Source organism: Acomys russatus, chromosome X (genome assembly GCF_903995435.1).
Source record: "Acomys russatus chromosome X, mAcoRus1.1, whole genome shotgun sequence".
Classification (NCBI taxonomy): Eukaryota; Metazoa; Chordata; class Mammalia; order Rodentia; family Muridae; genus Acomys; species Acomys russatus.
The window spans coordinates 97,977,392-98,002,864 of NC_067169.1; the positions used below are offsets into that span (position 1 = coordinate 97,977,392).

General features: G+C 35.4%; 1 protein-coding gene across 3 annotated transcripts in view; it reads right to left on the bottom strand.

Moving 5' to 3' along the window:
* Positions 1-25,473, bottom strand: part of Tenm1 (teneurin transmembrane protein 1) — an 873,613-nt gene that overhangs the window by 250,739 nt on the left and 597,401 nt on the right. For all 3 annotated transcript variants that reach the window (XM_051141408.1, XM_051141407.1, XM_051141405.1), the window contains 5 exons: positions 21,610-21,809; positions 19,152-19,362; positions 15,125-15,226; positions 13,190-13,384; positions 9,659-9,859 (listed from right to left, as the gene is read on the bottom strand). In XM_051141408.1, coding sequence (XP_050997365.1) covers positions 9,659-9,859; positions 13,190-13,384; positions 15,125-15,226; positions 19,152-19,362; positions 21,610-21,809 — 909 coding nt within the window. The remainder of the gene's footprint in view (positions 1-9,658; positions 9,860-13,189; positions 13,385-15,124; positions 15,227-19,151; positions 19,363-21,609; positions 21,810-25,473) is intronic.

The following is a 25,473-nucleotide window of genomic DNA, read 5'->3' on the forward strand; positions in this document are numbered from 1 at the left end:
AATGGTAATATATATTCTTTGTCATTATATGTTAGAAATATGTAATTACTCTTTGATTTTAAAGGGGTTACAATTAAGAGATTGCCTTGAGCCTCAGAAGAGACTTCAGATGTTAACACTGTGTTGAGACAGTAGAACAATACGGTAACTTTTAAAATTGGAATAAGTATATTTTACATTATGATTGACTATAAGACAATAGGGGTGGAATGTGTGTGGGAGTTTTAATGAGAATGCTCACCAAAAGCTCATAAAATTGGGTTCTTGGTTTTCAGTTGGTTGAAGTCTTTGGAAATTATTAGATGTTTCCTTGTTGGAGACAATTTGTTACTGGGAGTAGATCTGTAGTTTCAAAAAACGACCCCCAAACCAAAAAACAACAACCAAAAGACACCCCGCCCCCTGAAAAAAACCCATGCCACTTCTAGTTAGCTCTCTTTTTCCTTGTGGTAGTTGTCTAAATGTGTAAGGTCTCACATACCTGTCATATAATGACTGTTCACAAATACATAAATACAATCTTCTAAGTCTAATTTTGTTGATTGTATGTACGGCTATGTCCAAATCCTCTTGTCATTCTTTCCAATGAGTCAGAAGAATATGCACATAAATCAGATCTCTGAAGCCATTCTACAGTTATTTGATGTAATCAAAGTTTAGTCTGCAATCTTCATTTGAATAACATGAATTTTGGCCATATGATTGAGTGAAGACAATAGTCCTGTAAATGCAGGATACTTTTAATTATAGAAATAATTTTATCTTATGGTGTGGGCATACATAGTACACTGGTTAGATTTTTGTCAACCTGACTCAAACTATAGTCATATAAAAAGAGGGAATGTGAATGGAGAAACTTTTTCATCAAACTGGCTTATAGGCAAGTAAGTCTGTGGGAGCATTTTCTTAATTATTGATTGATAGAAGAGAGTCCAGCCCATTGTGAATGGTACACTCCCTGGGTAGATAGTCTTGGGTTGTGTAAAAATATACACTGATTGGGCCATAAAAGCATGCTAGCAACCAGCACTCCTCCATGAACTCTGTTTTAGTTTCTGTCTTTAGATTTTTGTGTTGAGTTCCTCCTTGACTTCCCATCATGGTAGAATATGATGGAAGACTCATGAGCATTTTATCTCTAAATGTCTTTGGTCATGGCACTTATCACAAAAATAGATAGCAAAACCAGGACACACGGGATACACATTTTCATTTCTAATCAACTGATTTTCACATGCAGGATTGGGATAATGTAGTCTCCTCTACCTCCATGTTCTTGCTATTGATTTTGTCCAGTTGAATCCAACCTTCTTTCTGTCTCTCTTGGCATCTCCCTATCAAACTTTTCTATCTCCTCCACCAAAAGACTACTATGGCTACAAGATTAACTGTGAAGATGAGTGTAGAGTGACCCCTTTCTTCATAGGCTTTTACACACAATAATAGGTACACTTTTGTATACATCTCTTTCCAGGTCTTGTTTCTTTTCATATAGTTAGGTACAGAATGAAGCAAATGGCAAATAGTAAATCAAAAATTCAGAATAATTGAGTGTATATGAAGAATGCATCCAGCAGTGAGAAATCAAATTCTGATTGTTTGTTTTTGTTGTTTCTGCTAGTCTGTCCCAATGAATAGATACCTTATATTATATTTTAACTATATAAGTAAGCATCCATTCTCATACTCATGTTTAACCTTATTTTCCTTGCTTCACAATTGTTTTAAGACTCTCTGGGTTGCAAAACAAATTTGAAGTTATAATGTCCTGAAATAGTAGCATTATCTCAGATTTATAGAGGCCTCTGGAAATTTACCTCTCACTTTAGAATTGTCAGATTGTCAAAGTTTCCCTGTATTTTTGCATTTCTGCCTGAGAATGGTGGCATAACAGGTATACTTTTTTACTGTCTCAGAACAAAATGGAAAAAGGTGTTCTTTGAAAATATCAGACATTTAATGTATTTAAAATCACACACCTATATGTATGTACAAAATTGGGGTGCTTTAATAGGATATTTTGTACAAATGAGAAATTTTTAAATCGAAGAATATATTTGAGTACAGTTTCTATTTTCACTTGAGCAAAAAAGAGGCTTGGGGGTGACAAACTATGTCTGAGTAGGATGTGTTGCTAAGAAATCATTATACTAGTGTGATTTTTTTCTGTTTCATATCTACCTCCCAAAGATATTTCTGCACATGCAGTTTCACACACTTAATTTGGCTTGGGATGCTTTTAAGGATGCTTTTCATTTGCATTTCTATTGTCACCAATGAACTTCAGTTATTTCAACAATCCATTGTTAATGTTTTGACCTTGCTTTAGTTAATGCACTATGTCAAAAGTGCAGGTTTTAAAAACTTTTTATTAATATCAGAATCACCTCCAAGTCTGTCTTTTAGTTTTACCGAGTACAAAAATGAATTAAAATGAATTGTAGCATAGGTGATATACCTTGAGCATCAGGTTAAAATAAGTAAACTGGTATGCATTAATCAAAAAGCCCTTTTTTTCTTTTTATTGTTAAAAACACCATCATTTTTCTCATCATGCTTCAATAACTCTTTGGCCTTAACTGAGATTTTCTTTAAAACATATATATTTTTTCTTTATATATATATATAATTATATTATCATATATTAATATGATATATTAATACTGCTGCTCATTAGTGAAGTCATTTTTCCTTTTTTGAGAAATTAATCAGTACTCCTAAAAATCAAAATGTGTCTAGAACTGCAGAGAGAAAATTATTTACAATCTAAGGTTTATCTTATGCTTACTTTACTGATATCTTTTACATCCTAGTTACCTTATATGTGAAGCATTTTTCTCTTTACCAGCATGATGAATGGCTGCAAGTCATCCTCACAGAATGTGCATTACATTTTTAATAAAGTTTCTTTGTCAAATGGTATCTATGGCCCTTTTGTAACTGTATTAGAAGGAAAATTCTGTGTATGCATGACTCACTTTAAAAGGTCTAATCATTTCTTGGAGATTGCAGAAAGTGATATGTTGTATGCCCTGGAGATAGTCAGATGAAAACTTTTATACCATAGGCATTTTCAATAAAAGGAGAAACTGACAATATTTTGAAGCATATGTTGCTTGCATAATCAAGGAAAGTTTCCTTAGGAACAGTGAGTATATGAATCCCTTATGACTTTCTCTGCTAATTATGTGCTTTATTAGTAGATGAACGTCACTATCCATTAGAGAACACTTAAAAACAGTGAAATATTGTTATAATGAAATGAATATATGTACATATATGCATAGTTTCCATGAGAATGTGCATCATCTTGTGCAGATGTAAATGCTTAAAAGCTTGTTCTACTATATCAAAGTATAAGACTGTTTTTATAATGAGAACTATTTTCACTTTATATACTCTGCACCAACATTATGAGAGTTAAGAGAGTTAATGGGCTATATCCACAAATCATTCATAATCGATGTCAATAGTCTAATATTCAGGATCAAGTATCATAGATTTCAGTACTAGAAAGGACCTCAAGGGCCTTTTGGCTAATCTACCATTTCACACATGGGGCAGTTGAGACACAACTAAATTAAGTGTATTACTCAAAGTCACCATGTTATGAAGATATTAATATACACATACACCTACATCCACAACTACATCAACACTGCTATCTTTCTAATGGAAATAAGGGCACATGTCAAAGGATGATTTAAACATGAATATTTTCTTAACAATATCTTCTGACATCTTTAGTATCTAATACCCTCTTTGGATGAGACATATGATGATAACACTTCAAATGTTTCTGTTGTGTAATAAATAGTATGATCATAAGCACCATAATTGTTACTACTCTATATTTCTAGCTGATTAATCTACTTCTAAGGCACACCTCCTACACGTGTAATTGTAGCAGAGCAAGGGCAAGTGTTGCCCTTTTCATATAAATGCTTACTTCCATGAAATGTGCATCTATTATTTGTGAGTAAGGACAGAGTGGCTCAGATCAATTTCACTAAGAAAAAGGAGATACAGAACTCTATATTCTACTTTTATGCTCCCTTAAGAGACTGTGTCCTGGAGAAGTCAGATTTTACCAAAGAAATATAGTAGACATGTTTTACAATGCTGATCTCAGAGGCCAGGGCCAATACTCTTACAACAGGCTAAATGTATTACTGAGATTTTACAGCAAGGAGTTATGTTTTAAGAGAGCACAATTTGACCTGTGGTATATCCAAATCTAACCCATGATATAACAAGCTTTTGTTATATCCCTCTTGAGGTATTTTAAAGACTAATGAGTTAACCTTTGTGAAGTGTCATGAGACTATCAGGCTAAAGAAGTCTATGTCAAGTATCAATTTAAGGCTGCAGACAATACTGTAGGTAGAAAAAATAGACTAAAAATAACAGCAGATGATATCTTGTAGCCTCCTTGATATCAAAGCAGCATAGTTAACATGATAACAGCTAAGCAGCTTCATGTACTTGGAGGAGAAGGATGATCAATGGCAAAGAGCATATCCACCTTTGAAATGACACAATCCATTACCAGAATCAGATGCTGAATTGCTTCCTGTACTGACACTCGATTAAAGTCTGCACAGTGAGATCATCTCCATGGTTAAATATGCTCTTTGGGAACAACCTTTATAGAGCTTAAAACTCACAGAAGGACTATTCTTACCATGACACTAGAGATCTGGAAAGCATTTCCTTTTCCTATTTTTCAATTTGGTAGGTTTATTAGGCAGCCCTTTGCCTGGGAAGCTATTGAATTTAGGATCATAACTATCCACCCTTGTGGTTGTGTGAATAACAGATGTTTCTAGTGAGTTTGGTTATTGGGTATGAATATGAATTTGGTTCAGGTTTTCTGGACAAAAATATTCCATTCACACACTTGATGTTTAATGTTCTTTATCTGCTTTTCAATAAGTGAATTTATTCATTTGATCTCAGTCTCTTTGTCTAACTCTTCTGTTATTTGGGTAGGGGTATGGCTGAAAATTAAAAACACCATATCTAGCGTGCAGTTCTGATTTCTGCACACAGGTTTGCAACTTGTCAGGATATGACCTTGATCCAGTTTCTTAATGTCTCTCCTGATCAGCTTCCTCATGTTGAAAAAGATGCCCCATGTATGTCTTATTCATTGTTTAGCATCTGTCTCACCATTCAAGACTGCAGTGCAGGAAACAGCACAGCATAGGTACGTAGTAGATGAAACCTATCTCTTTGAGCATTGTTATAATTTATGTAGCATGCTAATAATGTGAAAATCATCATTAATAAAATCTCAGTCTCTATTCAAACTCATATAGTTAAAGTCCTATTATTTTGAGGCAGGCTCTCACAGTATAGTACTCTCTGGTTTGAACTCATTACATAGCCCAAACTGCTCTTAATTTCATGCCAATCTTCTTTTCTCTCTGTGGTTTATAGCATGACACACCACATGTTCATAACTTGTACCACATACATCACTTCTTTTTCATCTGATTTTAAATTCCTTCAAATCACACTGACATACTTTTTAAATTGTTTTGTCCAAATCTTATCCAAAAAGATCTCTCTTAAATACCTTTGTGATGGTTAATCTTCATCATCAACTTGACTGGATTCAGATTTACCCTGCAAACATACTTCTGGGCATGTCTATGATGGTGTTTTTAGACAGGTTTAACTGAACAGGGAAGACTGATCCTGTATATTTGGGGTAGCACCATGTTATTACTGGCTGGGGTCCTGAACTATACAAAGGAGACGGTAAGCTAAATTTTAGCAGTCCTCCCTCTCCTGACTGCTGATCCATCTCATATTGATGCCACCACATCTTGTCTACCATGATGGACTGCAACCTCAATATATGAGCCAAAATATATTTTTCCTCAAGTCCTCCTTGTTACAGGTCTTTCCTCTCATGTAATTTTCTTTTCCTGCAAGACTGGTACATGGCATTGCATGTTAGAGACTGTAGGTGTGGTAGTTGGGATAACAAATGTGTGCCAAAAGTTTAGAGCACTTGAATGCTGGTCCCTAGTAGAAAGCTGTTTGGGAAACTTTTGGAGGTAAAGCCAGCTGAAGGAAGTATGTCACTGGAATCAGGGTTTGGAATAAAATCTCACATACTTCCATTCCAGTTTGCACTCTCTGCCTTCTGCTTGTGATTCAAGATGTGAACTCTCAGCTTAGTGTTCCTGTTGCCACACCTACAGCATGTTGTGTAACTCTGCTCTCTTCCCCAAAACCTATCCCCCTGGAACAATAAGCTAAAATAAATTGTCTCTTTCTTAAATTGCCGTTGATCATGTTGCTTTATCATAGCAACAGAAAAGTGACTAATACAGCTGGTAACACTGAAAAGGAGAAACTGGATATTGTATTTAATATAGATTCATTTGAAACAGAAACATTTTAACTCATGCCACTCATAAGTAATCCATTAGGAGGAAGTTTAATTTTGAGGCATCAGGAAGAACATGTATAGGATATGTGAGGTCCCAGGAAACAAATAATGGATACATAATCACTCTTTATACTCAATACATGTTACCTACTTGTGTATAAACAAACAAGTGCTTTTTGTCCTTTCTTGTTGATATGTTTGCACTTCTGAGCATCAAATCCAGAGCTATTACAACTGAGCTACATCCCCAATATTAGAAGCCACATATTGACTTGCTTTTTATTTTTATTGTTTGAAAGTTTTGCATATTTATATAATGACTTTTAGTCATTTTTATAATCTATTTGCCTTTCTCATCAGCTTTCCTCTCCTTCTGGAACCTCTCTTTTCAACAAATGCAGGTCTTACTTTCACATATTCTTTCAGTATGTGGCTCCTGAGTTAATTTATAGTTCTTACTTGATTGTGGGTTGGAGAATTATTTACTTGAGCAAGAACATCTTATCAGTGGCTACACCACTGGAAAAAATGACTTTCCCAACAGCACATGGATTCTCCCCACCCATGTTGAATGTTGGCAGAGGTGCATAACAAAAAGGACTCTTATAATTTCATCCTTGAATCTCAACACCTTGCTTGGCATGTCTATTTATGTCATGCAAACATCTGCAATAGACACACACAATCAAGTACTATGTCTGGTTCCTCTACGTGAAACCTGCATTTGGGTCCAGGTGTGTGTGTGTGTGTGTGTGTGTGTGTGTGTGTGTGTGTGTGTGTGTGTGTGTGTTTAATCAGTTGGTGGTACTTCATTTTACACAATGACCTGAAGTTATTATACCAGGCTCTGCCTCTCTATCAGTCACCATATTCAATTGCCATTTGCTTCCCTATGCCATCCTTCTTGAATTGGTCTTTTCAGTGTCTGTCAGAGTGGTAAAATTTAAATGTACTTTGTAGTTTCTTTCAAACTACCCAGTGTTCTATTGCATCATGAGGAAATGCAAATTCCCGAGCATGATATATAAATAAAATTCTATATGTTCTGGTCCAGTGCTCTTCTCATTGGTGACAGCTTTATCTCCTTTTGCACTCCTGGGCTGCAACTAACCCATTGACTCAAAAGCCACCAAATGTGTCATTTAGATTTGTATCTTTCTTTAAAAAGCTACTCCTTTTGCCTGTTTTTTTTCTTGTCCACTCATAAACATTCGCCATCTTTCTAGCATAGATTCAAGTGTGAGCATCTCATCAATGCCTTCACTCATCTCAGAGAAATATATTGCCTCTTCTCCTGGGCATGGTCCAGTAAAGTAGACTCTTAGATGGATGTGATTGAATGCATGGACTGTGCAAGCTCAATGTTCTGGCTCAACATGGGTTATATTGGTGATTTGGGTAAGTTATAGCCTGTTTCTGTGCCTCAGTTTCCTCAGCTTTAAAGTATTCACAATAATATAGTGAACTGATATATGTACAATATTATAATAGGAGACAATACCAAGTCATTATTATGCATGTTCTATAATAAAAATGCTAATATCAGAATTATATTTAAATTGAAGATGCAGCCCATTATACTATAGATGATGTGGAATTATGAAAAGTTTTCAGTAATATGTTGGAAATAAGTTAATAATCACATTTGATTCCCATGATACATCTCCATAGGTCTAGTCACATTGATTTTGTCATTCCTCTTTAACTTGGTAAGTGTGTCTTTCCCACTAGACTAATATCCATTTCTGCAAAGATTATACCCATTTTGGGAACCTCTGTACTACTAGCTCCAAGCATCATGGCCAGCACATAGATCTTAAGGTATTTAACATATATTATGAATGAATAAATTTTAAGAATTGCATGTAGTGACAATAAAATTAACTTTTATCATTTTTTCCTGCTTTGTTTGAGACAGGGTCTCACTTTATAGCCAGCATAGCCTAGAAATCATTGTGTAGCTAATGCTGGCCTAGAAATTAGGATCCACCTTCCTCAGCCTCACAAGTGCTTGAGTTATGGGTATAAATCATCATACTGAGCTCTTATTTTCTGAAATTTTAAAATTTAGTCATATTTCCAATATTATTTCAAGGTGAAGTGTGAAGTAAAGTTATAATTGTAGTTAAGTGTTATGTTAGAATTATTTATCTTAACAGAGGGATCTTTGTGTTTTCTTATGTAGAATCACAGACTGTAGTTCTTTTGCTAACTCACTGGTAACAAAATCCCACTGTGCACTGAAGTTTTATGCTCACCATATGTCATTTTATGCCCTCCACAAAATTCATAGGCATTTGCTTTCCAAGAAGTGGCATTGGTTAACTCTATTCATTTAATAAGAATATAATTTGTAGACACAAAAATACAAAGACCTATTCTTTTCAATGCTTGCAATTCAGAAGGAAAATACAAGCTGTGTACAAACACCCAAATCACAATGACTTCTGTGCTCTCTAGCAATGCATATCAGATGAATTTCATAGGAGTCATTTTGATCTAGTCAGAAAAGGTTGCGTGAAATGCTTAAAGTTGTAGTTGGTCTTGATTAGTAGTTTGGATTTTTATAGGTTGAAAGTTAATTATCACACAGAGAAACCCTATCTTGAAAAACCAAAACTAAAAGCAAAACAAAAGATGAAAGACATGGAAAAGTGTGGATATTCAATGCACCTGGGATAAAGAGATCTTCTAGATTATGTAAGCAGAGGGAGAAATTCACTCACTAAACAGAAGTTGATGGCAGACAGTTTTAAGAATTTGTGATAATCATGTGATAAGGTGCTTATCTGTAGACAAAAGGATTATGAAAGATGTTAAGTTAAGGAATGGGGAAAAGAATCTGATGTAGAAGTGATAATTGGAGGCAATATGGTAATATATTAAATGAGGTAGAGTATTGCGGTTGTTATGTTTTTACATGATGAGTTAGTGAAAATGCTATTTGAGTTTGTAGAGATAGTTGATAGAATCTGCAAAGAATAGATTGTGGGGAATTTGAAAACTATTGAAATAACTACGGTAGAATATACAAAGAGAAACAAAGGTAAATCACACTCAACTATCACGAAGAAATATAATGCAGAAACAATGATAATAAATAACAGTAAAATACTGACCTAAAAAATACCTGGAAGCTTACTGTGGTTAATGCAATTACACACTGCAGATTTTAAGAAGTAGGGCCTTCAGGAAATAATCAGTTACACTTGAGAGTAGAGGAAGGAAGAGACGGAGATAACCCCGATGTACCTGTAGAGCAGTCAGATCCTGTCCACTTGGGATCACAGCTGCAAACTCCAGTGTCCAGAAGGAACGTTCCGTGTCCTGAGCACTGCTCTTGACATATAGGAAGTGGAGTTTCACAGTTGACTCCTCCCCAGCCAGTAGAACAATGACATTCTCCTTTGACACAGATGCCATGGCTGGAACACATTGGATCTAAGCAGTCCTCTGAATACCAAAAACAAAACAAAATAGTGTGTGTGGAGGGAGAGAAGAAGGTTTATAAAGAACAGGTGTGGGATAATGGAACTGAGATACATTAATTCCCTAGTATTGTATCATTAATGTTGCTTTAATTAGGCAATAAAATGACTCATGCAAACACTGTGCTTAAATCAGAAGATTATTAACACTTAAAAATATGGTAGGGTATGATAAAGGTTGCAACTTAAATTGGGAAGAAGAAAATCACACATATGCTGCGTGCAATTCTGAGCAGTATGTGATACCCCCCACACAATGAGTGGGTGGACCTGTATGGACCCTTAGTAGGAATTTCTCAGCGTTTCAAAAATGCCTGAGAGTTTTTTGATAAGTCACTCTTTATCTTTTCTGAAATTAGAATCAAAGTTTTACTTACTGTGTCTAGGAGTTTTTATATAGTTCTTAATTTGGATTTCTTAATATATTTGGTGAGGTGGCTGCAGCTATATTGAATATTAAAACACAAATTTCTTACAACCTCACATTTATTCCTCAAAGTACCAAAATGCAACATTTTAAAGTTGCATTTCAAAAATTGTTTCTTTATGCCTCCATCTTCTTTTAGAACACTGTGACATAGTTTTTGTCATCTTAGAATAAACCTATTTCTATTTGTCTCTAATTCTTTGAGTCTAGAAATTTTTGCCTTTGTTCTTTTCAAAGTCTATTCTATGTGATATGTGAAGGTTGGCTTCCAATTTCTTTGTTTTCCTATACAAATGAGACTATAATACTTTGTCCTAATGTTGATTGTGCTTTGAATTAAGTTTGTGGCAATGGGAATATATTGATGCAACCTGCATGAATTTGCAAGTCTGACTTTTGGATGTGGCTTGTTACCACTAAAGCTTTAACTTAAGCACTGTTATAATTGGTGTTCTTACTATCATAATTAGCGTAAGATCTCAAGCTCCTTAGAATAATCTTTTACTAAATGAGATGACCATTAAATAAAATATCCAAATGTATATTTAATTTGATTACATGATTTGAAGTAAGGTCCAAAATATACTATTTTTAGAAAGACTCTATTTAGTTATGCCAAAGTACAACAAGAATAGTCAATGAAATGCCATTTGATTTATTTTATTGTGACTTATTTTCTTAATAGACTTATTACATTCAATTAATCTAAATTACATTTGTTGTGTCTAGCTCCCTACCCTTCTCCAAAAAATCAAGCCATACTCTTTGCAGCAGAAAGTTAGAACTTGCAGACCTTGGCCAAGTTAGGGGAGGAAGCAATTCTCTCAGCTCCTCCTCTTGCCAGTGCAATATGAATTTATAGTCCTATTTAAGACCTGCTGTCTACATACTTCTTCTCACACAGGTAGACACAACTAAATTCTATGATGTAGAACTTACTGCTAAACTCTAGATATCTGTAAAAGTCAGACATTTTTGTTCAGAGGATTCCTCCAAAGGTGCTCTCTGCTTTGTGCCAACCCCCACCAGAATGGTGTATCTAGTAGCTCTGTTTCACTCTTTCTCTTCAAGCAATCCCTCTTCATCTTCTCTTGATGCTCTTTGCCATCTAAGGCCCAGGCATAGCTCCCTATGGTTTCCATGGAGGCTCTCTCCTAATAAAGCTCATTCTGAAGGGCAAGCTTGCCAGTTTCTTTCTCCATGACCTAGAAGTTTTTGTTCTAAAGATATCTACATAATGAAACTCATATTTAAATCAGAGGTATGAAATCATAGGATTGGAGAAGGGAGGTGTGGAGGAAATGAGGTATTCGTAAGAACATTGTTGATGAGAGCAAACTATGACACTATGTGTTCAGTGCAAAAGTAACTGCTGCTACTAGCCTCCAGCTGATGTGGGCCAAGAGTCTCCAGACATTCTAGTATTCAAGAGAAGTTAGAAAGAGTCATCCCCACTATAACCTTCCTTTGTTTTGACAATTGGACAACCCAGTCAGACAATAAAAACAAAGACAACACTATGTCTATAAACAAAATCTGTTGATAGCATGAGTCAGGTTATAAAGTCTTCATATGTGATGAAGGAGTTAAAATATTTTTCTACTGTATTTGTAAATCTTATGCCATTAAAAATGGTGAGCATTGTTATTTTTGGCTCTTTTAAGTATTTTCTTAGAGACCAAGTTAAAGGCTAATTTAAGCTAAACCCATTTTTCATCTGCTTATGAAATTTAAATCAGAAGAGTCTAATGAATTAGGTTACCTGATTGTTATGGCAAATTGTAGATGTCATAGATATCACTCAGTCATTGTTAATTGTGTCTGTGTCAATATAGAATCTGATTCTTACATATAATGATAGTTTGATCATCATAAAAAAAGTATTTCTGAGATGTCTTTGGAACTCCAGTGCCTTATACAGGCCCAATGGAATTCATTGGAACAAACATAGCCTTTACATCCATATTTTACTGCCACTAATGGGAGGTGGAAAGCTAAAATCTTGGTTCTTCATGGAGTGGAATGAGATTAAACCCTTTAGAATGCTGTGTAATAGTCTTAATGAGCGATCTTTAAAAAGCAATTACAGTGCATTTTCAGCAGCCTCTTTCCTGAACAGCAGTTGTGATGAGACCATCTCCCATGGTAATGCTTTAATATTATTTCTGAAATCAGTCTTATTTGAGGAATGTGGCATGAAAATGGTCTGATTACTAGTAAACTTATTTTCCAATATGTCTGTTTAAATGATAAAACTATAACCGTTTCAAAAATATTTTGTCTAAAGACTCCTTTGGGGCAAATTTAATATAAAGGCTCTGCTTTGAAAATCATTAGTTGTAAGCCTGACTTTTTTAAGGCATGGAGGTCAAGTTTCAGCATGAGGCATGAAAGAATAAATAAATAATATAAGGCAATAATAATAGTGGTAATTACAAATCACTCCCCCCAAAACAATTGCAAAATGGCTCCAAATGTGTCTATATCATTATTGTTATTGCATTCTTTAAATGCAATGCTTCATTATGCAGCATAATGCAGTCTGTAATAATGAAAACATATGAGTTAACAACTAAGATAATCAATATGAAAAATTTCAAGTTATAAAACAGTATTATAGGAGAAAAGATATCACTTTTTCATTACCGCTTTGCAGGTATCATAGAAATAGTCTCATGTATTCCCTGAGGCTGTCAGAAGGGACATAAGCTTCCCTGACCTCAAGCCTTTGCTCTGTGTACCAAGGGCATGTTGAACATCTATTGTTTGCAATGACTGCTTGTATCTCTCTACTAGTATTAGAGAAAGACTCTATGGAAAACTCCAGTGAGAGAAAGCCTGAAGCAATATATTAAAATGGGCTCTGACCTTCCTCACATATTTCTCCTTTGTATCCTGGAACACAGATGCAGACTCCCATGATGCAGGTGCCGTGGCCAAAGCAGGTTGGGTCGATGCACTGTTCTTCTGGAACATCACACTCAGGTCCCTTCCAGCCATTCCTACAGACACAGTGGCCTTTCTCATACTCCCCATTTCCACCGCATAGCACAGGGCATGAATCTAAAGGTTGGAAGAGAAACTTGTAGTGTCTTTATCATCCTTTCAAAAATCTTCCAAGAATAATTCTATATTGGTTCTAGTACATTCTTTCTGGCAAAAGTAATATTTTTGTCTTTCTTTTTTTTTTTTAAATAGACCTGTGATCATGATCACAGACAGAATTTTTTTCTTATAGAACTTGGGTAAAGATAAATTATGAAGATTTCCTAAGTGGAGAATAACTACTTGCTTTTAATTCTATCACAATGTCAAATTATTATCACTGCTACTATTTTAAGTTAAGAGTTTTGTGTCTTCAATAGTTTTATTTCCTCAAAAACATATACACGACTTTTTGGAATCAATACATTCATTAAAACTAATAAATAGGGCATTATTCATGTGAAAAAGTTTTTGTAAAGACTGTACAAACATTGGATATCCCCTTCTACAGACTTTTATTAGAATACCTATTCTGTTTTGTCAACTGTGTGTATTCTTTTTTTTTTTGTTTTTTTTTTTTTTGTTTTTTGAGACAGGGTTTCTCTGTGTAGCCTTGGCCATCCTGGACTCACTTTGTAGACCAGGCTGGCCTCGAACTCACAGCGATCCGCCTGCCTCTGCCTCCCGAGTGCTGGGATTAAAGGCGTGCGCCAACACACCCGGCTCTGTGTGTATTCATTTTAAATCTCTGTTTTTTGTTTTTTTTTTTTAGGAAAGTACCCATATCTCCTGTTTTTCTTATATGCTTTAAAAAATATAAAATCCTTCTCTATTTCACAGGATCTGTTATACAGGAAACCTAGAAACTGTTTTAGAATTCTCTTTTGAATGGAATTTAATCTAAATAAACAGGTTTTTCCTTCTTCTAAGAAAACTGAGATTAAACTAGCATACCAAAAACTTTAAGACTACATTGAAAATGAACAGAAAATAACTGCAAAAGAATCACTCCAATTGTAGAGGAAAGCATGGCCCAATTTATCTAAAAGCTTGTCTCAAGCTTTTCAAGAATTAAACTATGTGCAAGTGCATAAAACAATAAAGATCACTAAATATAACTTTTGAATGTCCATTTCTTATTTTCTAAACCACATATCCACTTAGTGATTCATCACCCCTTCCAGTATGATGATCTTTCCAAATACTATCTTTGCCTCCATTTTAAACTCATACTGCTGTGAATTACTTTAAGGAAGAAATATAAGCAGTTTGTTGTAGTTGGCCTGGATGATCTAGGTTAAAAATCTCAGCTGGTACTTAATCACAGCTATTTCCTTAACCATTGATGCCAGGGTTCTTTTTTGCTCAAAATATGGGGGTAACAGCAGACCTGCTTCATAGGAATGTGGTAGGAAGGAGGAATTAGAAGAGGTAATGAGAAATTTTTGGAATGCAGCTGGCATGTGAAGTGGTCAAATTTGGTGCCAATTGGGGAGCATTGCTGGTGTTGCTGATATGACTATTTTTACTATCACTACTATTACTCATAATGTTGAGTTCACCAATGACATTTTTCTAAAACTGCGTTCTCAACCTGTGTGGGTCATGACTCTTTCACAGGGATTGCCGAAGATGATCAGAAAACACAGATATTTACATTATGAGTCACAGAATAGCAAACTTAAAGTTATGAAGTAGCACTGAGATAATTTTATATTGGGGGTAACCACAACATGAGGAACTGTACAAAAGGGTTGAAACATTACGGAAGTTGAGAGCCAATGCTCTAAAACAATCAGAATCATAGAATAACCTTACCTCTAGCACAGTCAGGACCAAGGAATCCTGGGAAACAATGACAATGTCCAGAGATACACTCTCCATTTCCATTACAATTGGTTGAACAGTCATCCATTATTTCTATTAATAGAAAAGAAGATAAAAAAAAAATGAGCCTATGTTTAAACTAGAGACATGTTGTTTTAAAAGTCTCAGAAACTCTTTGTCCATAATAATTTTGTCCTCTGTTGTCTTCAAAGCACTTATTGCTCAAAATTAGATGGCAAAGACTTCTGCATTATCTCATATGCAGTAGATTATTAAACATGGTTCTCCATTTGGTGAATTGACTTTTTAAGAGAAGAATAAAAAACCAACTCATCTCTACAGTGCATAAAGGGCCTACATAAATTGTATTCTTAAGAGTTATTCATGATAAAGCCAAACCGGTATGAGAGTCATAAGGCATTTCTCAAAAGCAAAGCGGACTTTAAAATGTAACTGAGAAGACAAAGACTACTGTTTATTTTTCATATTTATGTTGTAGCAAACAAAGCTTCTTCTCTAGCAACATGGCCTATTTACTATCTTGACAGGTTAAATATGATAATCAGTAGCTCATTTTCATTAATAAGTGACAATGGAATGCTTTTAAAGTTCATATTAAATTCACCACCACTAAAAGCATTTGAACTTAAGTATTTTGTGGAGAAATGCCTTATTGACTGTAAACGTTTATCAGTTCCATGTCACTAATTTCTTTTCCATCCATTCTTACAAAACAGTTTTCAGGGGAATTGAGAAGGCTTTGAAGATACCCATAAAGTTGTGCAGAAAACAACTTTGATAAATTTATATAACTTCTCTGAAAAAACTTCTTTGCAAATGTTAGTCTTTGAGGACAACTTTACTTTTTATAGTGTACAATCATATTTGAGCATAATAATAATTAATTCATAGGTCTGTAAAAGATCAATTTCTCAATGTGTCATTTTTGCTGGTGGTAGTTGTGGTCGTGGTGGTGGTTTGTGTGTGTGTGTGTTTGTGTCTGTGTGTCTGTGTCTGTGTTATAAGATTTATGTTTGATTTTTAAGAAAAAAATACATTTATATGGGTAGGGAATGGGAGAGGATCTGGAAGAACTTGGGGGAGGAAAAGAATATGATAAAAATTTTTAAAGTTAAAAATTGTTTTAAAAAAGGAGAGAAAAAGAGCATCTCCAGGCAGAATTAAGAATTAACATCATCATCGGCAGCAGCATCATCAGCATCATCATCATGTTATTTAATTAACTAAATTTGTTATTTCATTAAAATTGTTTTAAATAATAAAAATATAAAAATTCTATACTTAGCTATTTTGACCTCAGAATTCTTTCTTTTCTTCCTTCTTCCTTTCTTTCTTTCTTTTTTTCTTTCTTTCTATTTCTGGCCTATTAAGATAATTTCACTGACTTTTTTCTCACTTTGATAAAAAACCTTCTTTTACTTGGAAAAAATATTTCTTATACAAAATAGAGATTCTAGGAGGTGGTCCTGATATCTTTGCTTGAGTGATTATAATGAGTACTTGCAATGAAGATTGAGAAATATACTTGTATAACTGTGGGTCCTGAGCCCCTTCCATCAGTAGAATCATTGTGTGGCACCTACAACACAGATGCCTGGACTGAATCCAACTCTAAAGGATTTTGTCCAGCAATCTACACTCTACCAAGCACCCTAGGTGAATCTGTAGGTACTCCCACATTAAAATACTTGGAGTAGTATGCTTTAAATGGTTTACTACATAATTACAGAGTTTGTGACTGATATGTTAGAGTTTTTCCATGGGAAGAATAAAGATAGGGAAATGAAAATGGCATTGGGCTCATTTTAGAGAATTTTTTAAAAGTTTGGAATGGAGTCAGAGACTGCATGGATTCTGAATGACACAGTCCTTAGTTTGCTTATAAAATATGTAAGCTCCCTCTCACTGTCATTAAAACAAAGCATAAAATAAATAGAGTAATAGGTATGCTTTTGGACAAATGATGTACCTTTGCTTACTTGGGAAAATTTTACTTGAACTTATAATGTGTTGTTATTCTAGCCATTTTCTTTTATGTATGAATGTTTTACCTGCATGTCTGTATTTATATCATGTGTATGCGTGGTGTCTTCACAAGCCATAAGAGAGAATACCCTAGAACTGGAATTATGGGTGCTTGTGAACTACAATATATGTGCTGGGAAATGAACCCAATTCTTCTGCAAGAGCAACATGTGTTCTTAAACATTGAGACATCTCTCTGGCTCCCCTTGAACTTTCTTTAAAATAACAGGGAGGTAATAAACAAGTAGAAAAGTAAAGATACTGGCTTGCATATGCACAAGGCAAATATTTTGTTTTATATGAAACTGCTTGATATCTGATTAAATTCTTTTGAGGATGAAATAAGATAAAGGTAAAGAGGTTCTGGGTCTACTAGTTTTTACAGGTTAATAGCTTAGTTAGTATCTGTAATTGAAAACTGGAGGTTAAAGTAAAAGGAAGAGAGAAAATATTCACAAGTATTTTATACCTTCTAATTTCTCTAAATCAATCTGTTATAATTTAATAGCATATGATATCTTCAAACTTGTGTTTTGGTCTTTTTCACTGCAGTGAATTCCAAGGATACACTTTTAGTGACAAAATAGTGATGTGACTGAAATACATTTTTTAATTTAACAAAAATATTGTGTGTTTTGAAGAAGATCAATAGAGTTTGTCTCCATATGATTTTTATTGCTTTCCTAATTACTTTAGAGGAAAAAATTTAATAGTTTTATGGCTAGAGTACTGTTTTCTACTCTCTCAAGGTCTTCAGCATCAAGTTAAAATAGAACATAATTGTTATCAAGAGCAGATGGTCTATCTATTAACAGTCAACACATCTTCCTAAACATATGGCTGAACAGGTTAACTAAAGGATAAAGTAGTTGAGCGTTGTATAGAAAACTGACAGCTGTAAAAGGTTTTCCCTTCTTTTAAAAGACACGTGTTTTATGAAAATTCAAACAATACGGTGCTGTGTCTACAAGTTGTTTACCCTGAGGACTCCCAAATTGCTAAAGAGGCTAGGTTTATTCACACAAAGGGTCAGGGGAATGAGTTTACTGAGAAAACATGACAAAAGACTGAGGTGTTTCAGACTAAGGAGGGTGATGGTGAATAAGAGCGAGTATAGGCATTGTATTTAAAATGAGCACATTTTTAAAAGGCTATGGGCACACTGAAAAGCCATTTGATTATCAGAACCAAAGAAATTGCGCCCCCCTCCCAAGGCTTGGAATGGTTCAAGTTATTGTTCTCAGTCTCAGTATTCTTTAAGTATTCTTAATTTGAATTTTGAAGCCTTAGAATTTCTAGAATCAATTGTTCTAAAGAATTGTATTGATGCCAGTCTTTTTGTTTTAAGAGGTATTTATGTGCTGTTATTTTACAATCAAACCAATTAACAGGGTCTTTATTTCCTATCTCCCTTTCTCTCACTAGAGATTGAACCTAGGGAACCATACATGTTAGTTAATTGCTCTGTCACCAAACTACACCCCCTAATCTATTTTTATCTTATATTTTATAATTTGACATTGCCAAGATGGGCTTTTAATTCCCTCTTTAGCTCATATTGGCCCTGAACTCACAAATGTACATGCTATGCCACTGACATTATAGGAGTAAGCTACTGGGCTTGCTAATATAATTTTAATTTTAATCTTGAATCTTTTGCTTATAAGTTTTCTCTCTGAAGTTGTTCATCTATACAGCTTTTTAAACAATATTGTCTAGGGAATACTTTTGTTAAGAACATATAGAGGGCTCCATGACAAGTGTTTTAGAATATCAGCAAATACTGGAGAGTTTTAAAAACATCTTAACCAATATTTTAACAACAAGAGCAAAAATAAAATGTTACTCATAATAACATTTATTGAATAATGACTTTAAGGTAGAAAGAACAGTACGAGTAATGAAATACTTTCACCACCAGTGTCTTTCTAGAGCTATACAGTGTATTCAAATAACAGCCAGGATAGCTTACCAATTGCTGTAGTTAGCACAAATACTTGTTCCATCTTTTTTCCATCATTGTAAAATGCCAAATACCAGGGTCCTTGGTCCATATACTCTATGAAACCTGTCTCCTGAAGTGATGTTAAGATCAGATTCCTTGGGGAGTGCTGGATGTCGTCAGAGCTCTTAGAGTCCTGTTTTACCAGTTGTTTGCCATCCATTAATTTCACAAAATCAAACTGGAACAAGTACAAAAACAAGTGTGAGCTTGAATTACTTTTTACTTCTGGAAACATAACCATGTTTATCTCCCACTGACCTACTCAATATGTATTTTCTTGCTTTGATATTTGGCAAAGTGTGAAAGGAAGTTATCAGTTCTTAAGTATATTTGAAGTCAAAGGCATTTTCTTTTTTTTTATTAATTTATTCATATTACATCTCGATTGTTAGCCCTTCCCCTGTTTCCTCCCATTCTTCCCTCCGTCCTATTTCACCCCTTCTCCCCTCCCCTATGTCTGTGATTGAGGGAGACCTCCTCCCCCTATATATGCTCTCAGAATATCAAGTCTCTTCTTGGTAACTAGCTATCCTTCCTCTGAGTGCCACCAGGTCTCCCCATCCAGGGGACATGGTCAGAAAAGGGGCACCAGAGTTCGTGTGAGAGTCAGATCTCACTCTCCACTCAATGGTGGAGAATATCATGTTCATCGGCTAGGTCTTGGTAGGGGTTCGAAGCTGACTGCCTATATTCTCCTTGGCTGGTGCCTTAGTTTGAGGAGGACCCCAGGATCTAGATCTGCCTGTCATAAAGTTCTTCTTGTAGGTTTCCAGGACCCTGTGGGTCCTACTATTTCCTCTTTCTTCCATGCTACTCTTGCCTAAAGTCTCAATCAGATATCCTCTCCTCTGACCCACTTTCTTGGTAAGTAAAGATTTTCATGGTACATATTCCTTGGACTAGTGTTTTGATATAAGTGAGTATATACAGTTTGTCTCTTTTTGCTTCTGGGTGAGTGAGATTCCATCTTACACCCATCAGAATGGCTAAGATCAAAAACTCAAATGACACCACATGTTGGCGAGGATGTGGAGAGAGAGGAACACTCCTTCATTGCTGGTGGGAATGCAAACTAGTACAACCACTTTGGAAAGCTATCTGGAGCTTTCTCAGAAAAATGGGAATAGGGCTTCCTCAAGACCCAGCCATCCCACTCCTTGGAATATACCCTGAAAAGGCCCTACCACATAATAGGGACATATGCTCAACCATGTTCATAGCTGCTCTATACATAATAGCCAGAACATGGAAACAGCCTAAGTGTCCCTCGGTAGAAGAATGGACTAAGAAACTGTGGTATATTTACACAATGGAATACTACTTAGCTATTAAAAATGAGGAATTCCCAAAATTTGTGGACAAAGGCATTTTCTAATTTTGAAAATACTTTCACTACACTTACAAATGTTATGAACTTTTCAGTTTGGGGCTGTTCAAAATAAAATTGTTTAAAATCAAACCATTAAAAAACAAAAACAATTTTGAGTATTAGGTATAAGATGTTGACATTTTACCAATGTATCTAAGAGAAAATACTTGATAAGCATAGTCTGCTTAGAAATATGACCTTGTGAACAAATTAAAGTTTTTTACAGCTTTAAAAAACAGATAAATGAAAATTATAAATGACAATGTCACTATTTATTACCTTTGTGGGTTCACATTTAAATATTCAAAGGTCACCCTTCTCCTCTAATTATTTGGTTAAACACACTGTTTTACATATTTCTATGTTTTGTGATTCACATTTGAATGGCATTTTGACTATCCTTGATTTGGCCAGGTGATAAAGTTTTGACATCACTGTTAGGGGAAGTATGGATGGAACGATTATTTCTTTTAAATTACATCTTAGATAGGCTAGCATTCCTTGTGGATTAATGCAGAAAAATAAGCTTAATAAAAACATGAGAAATAAGGTATGTTCATGCTATGGAATCTGCAGAGGTTTCACATAGTTGAATTCTTTTGTATGATTGTTTATAGAAAACAATTTTGAATATGAGATATAGCCTGCTTTCCATATATATGCCACTACCTCCTGGTTGATCTGAATTCTGTTACTGGGATAATAGTGAAGTGATGTACAAAAGCAGTGAGGAAGGTAAAGACTCTAGAGCCAAGTAAGATGAGAGTGCTGCAAAACTCAGGATGATCTTTTTCTGGGAAGCAGAGATCAAGTTTAAAAAATGTTTTCTTAAACTATTTTTTTTTGTGTGAATATGTATTGCTAAGTGTTATTCTGTTTTCTACTTGCCGTATTTTCATTAATGTGTGATTAGTATAGATATTTATTTGTTACAAAGTTTTTTTTGCCTTCATCTTTGAATCCTACAGTAGTCACAAATCACAACATCTGAAGTGCCAAGTGCTTGATATAGTATCTTCTAAAAGGATTTAAGAAAATACCTATTATATCAAATACCTGAGTGTGCGTAGGTGGAATGTTTCTTCTACCATAAATTCCCAGCAGAGAGTCCTTGGCTAAAGAAATATTGAATTTCAGATATATAGGGTGGTGGATAGTAATCTGGAAACGCCAGAATAAGCCAGGTGGAATGGTCTGCATGACCTGTGCTCCAATATCAACTTCTCCAGTGTCAATTGCTCGTCCCTTCTGAAACACTGGTTTTAAAAAGAGAGAATTATACATACTATTAATCTTTATTTATAAAGCGAGGATCTTTAGCATTTCAAGAACAAATATATCAAAACCACTTATTCAGCATTACTTCCCCCCTGTATCTTTCAAGGTATTCCTCAAATTAAATACCTTCTAAGGAGCCTTAAAAATACTTACTTACTCACTTTACATCCTAAACAAACTCTCTCCCTCCTCTCCTCCTGGTTCCACTCTCTCCCACCCCCTTTTCCCTTTATCACCTCCCCTTCTCGTCAAAAAAGGAGAGCTGCCCCCTTTACCAACCCACCCCTGCACATCCAGTTGTTTCAGGACTAAGTGAATGCTCTTCTACTGAGGCCAGACAAGACAGCCCAGCCAGGGGCAAGTGACGTAAAAGGAGACAACTGAGTCCATTTGAGAGACAACCTCTGTCCTCTGAGAGGCTCCACCCAGCAGCAGATGCTGAGACCCACAGCCAAACATTGGGCAGAGTTTGAGGAGTCTTGTGGAAGTCTTGGGGGATGGATAGAAGGACCCGGAGAGGACAAAACTTCACAAGGCCCACAGAGTAAACTAACCTGTGGTATGGGAGCTTACAGAGGCTGAATCACCAACTGTGGGGCCATTTTTTGACTAACACTTATGTCAATTTCTCTCTTAAACTCTTATCGCATTTATTTTGTTCAACACAATTACTTTTAAATATTTACTGAACAATAGCTTGGTAACAGCAGGAATTAGAAAGATGAGTAAAATGTAGTTGTATCTCTCACTGAATTTTGAAAATCATGGAGGAAATGGGGCAAGTACAGAAGTAACTACATTATAAGGAAAAGTAACTGCTATGGGTATTCAAAGAAAGGAAAAGTATTTAGCTTATATTTTTAATCATTCTTTTCATGCTCTTCATTGTCTTTTACTTTTTTGTAGTAATTAGCACCAAAATACTGCATATTTTATATATACATTATGTATTGCTTATTTTTCCATGACATAAAGTAAGCATTTTGAGGACAAGATCTGTGCCTTCATTGTTCATTGCTTTATCCTCAGTATGTAGAAAATATATGTGAATGTATGTAAACATTTTACACACACACATATACACACATGAATGATTCATATATAATTATTTAATGAATGCTTCTATGAATAAGTCATAAAATCGAAATTATGGGACATAGCATTAAACATGAGTCTTAGACGAAGCAGAAGAGTTCAATATAGCTATGGAAAGATGTTACAACATGGAAAGGGAAGGTTGCAGTAAAACACAGTGTTATAAAAATTGTGATCTTAAGGTTGTAGGGTATGTCTATATAAAGAGGAAGAGTTCTAAACAGGTTTGGAGAGAAATAATGACACATTGTCTTGAGAAACAGTCAAAAGTATTTGATTAGTAAAGCTAAAGTAAGAGTATCTGAAAAAGAATAAGGTGTGGGGCAGGTGAGTTGTGCAACCAGGGGAGCCAGCTGGATCAAGAGTGAGGTTGAGATATGTCCAAATCCTCAAAATCTTGTCTTGAGACCTGCAGGTATAGGACTGTTCCCTCCCTGTTCTTGGCCTGCATGTCGTGGCTCAGGTAGCCCTGCCACCCTCACCTCTGCCATCCTTGAGGTGATCATGTAGCTTGGTGATCGTTTTTCATGTTAAACTTCCTCTCTCCTTATAAGAAAATATCCAGCAAACACCTGGGATTCCTCTTTATGCAAATGAAGCATTTCCAGCACTTGGGCCCCAGCAACGATGTAGACCCACTCCCCAGGGTTTCTATAGCCCTTGCCCCTTCCTGCAATAAGGAAAGCTGTTTCACTGAAAACTGTTTTCAGAGAAGGCTGTTTCTCCAGCACTCACACTGACTGAAATCCTGTCTGCACCAACCTGCCCAGGTAAGCTTCACTCCCTCCAGTCCAGCCAAGTGTGCAACTGCCTGGATACCTCATGGGAAAACCAAACCCAGTATGGCAGTAAGGAATCATATGATTAACAATTTATCTTAAGAAAATCTATCATACACATACTTTGTATAAATATGCATATAGAGTTTAAGTCAAAATTTTCATCTGAGCTAACAATACTCTCCACAAGTGTCAAAGATGATCTAATAAAAACCCCCAATACCAGGCCTTAAAAGCTCTTTTGTATTGTTGGTTGGAGTTGTGTAAGAGATTTCCAAAACATACAGCTTGTTGCTATTGTCCATGGTTGTCTACAAGAGGTAGAGCATAAATCCCTATGACGAAGATATCATGCATTTGGACACAGGGCTTAAAGCCTCCTGAGTCAGAAATGACCTGAACTCCTCCTCCCTGAGGGCTAGCTTTCATGGTAACAAAGGAGGCCATATAAGCTTACAAAGGAGGGCAGCAACCAGCAGTACTACCCAGCTATGATGCCTATCAACAATAATAACAACGTGCACGACACAATAATCTTAAGGGTGCAATAGTGACATATGTATCTTGGTGGTAATCTCCAGCTCCCTTTAAGTTCTTAGGACTTGTTGAACAAGAGGAATACCATACCTGTTACCGGAAACCTAGCTAACTATCCAGGGACAGTGATTTCATGGATCTCTGAGAATAATCCCAAACCACCAGATCACTAAAATAGCATAATCCCTAAATACATTATAAACAGAAAAGTGTAGTTCTTATCCTTTGTCATGGAAACTGCTCTATTAGCACACAGAGGCTATTATAGCAAGTCACAACCGTACAAAAATGCATCGTTGTGGAGCCCAGTTCCAATGAATACATCTACACACCACTTCTGCACCTAAGGCACAGAGAATACTGCAGAAGAGGGTGCACAATGATTCAAAGAAGCAGAGGATCTGGGTAGTGGCTACGAGATTGTGTTTCTTAGTATTGTCATTCTCAACATTCATAAAGTCTCATCAACATGAGTACCAAAACATGAGATGAAAAAGGTTGTCCAACAATAGGTAAGACAATATTGATGGGAGAAAGTCCATGAGGTCTCAACTCTACACACACACACACACACAAAAAAAAAAAAAAAAAAACAAAAAAAAAAACAAAAAAAAAAAAAACAAAACTATAGGCAACCAAGGAATGTTGAGAGTGAAATAATAGTCTTCTCCAGAGAAGAGCACACAAATTGGTGATCCAATGCCAAATGGTTAGCCCTGACAACATACATACAAATAACATTAAACAGACTTAGATGAATATATTTAAGAATATAAATGTATATACATGTATAAATATGAATGCAACATCAATTAACAAATGAAGAAAACACGAATTTGAATCAGAGCCAGGAGGGGTGTACGGGAGGTTTTTCAGGAAAGAAAAGGGAGGTATAAGTGATGTAATTATACTATAATCTTAAAAATAAATGAAAAATGATATATTTTATTACATGTTTAAATATTCATATGTGTATACATTTATTTTGATATTTACTTGACATTCTTCCCCTAAATCTTTGTACTAAGTCCAAATTATGCTGCCACATACAAATTTTGTGTGTCTACCATCAGAGGATGATTATTTTACCAGGAATCCTACCATAAAAGCTAACTGACTCATTCTACTCTAGAAGCAATCATGTGTTACTAACTCCTCAGCCAGAGGTGGAAGTTTGTGAGCCTCTCTCTCCCTGTCTACACAGGAAAGACTGGCTTGACCTTGTGCAGTT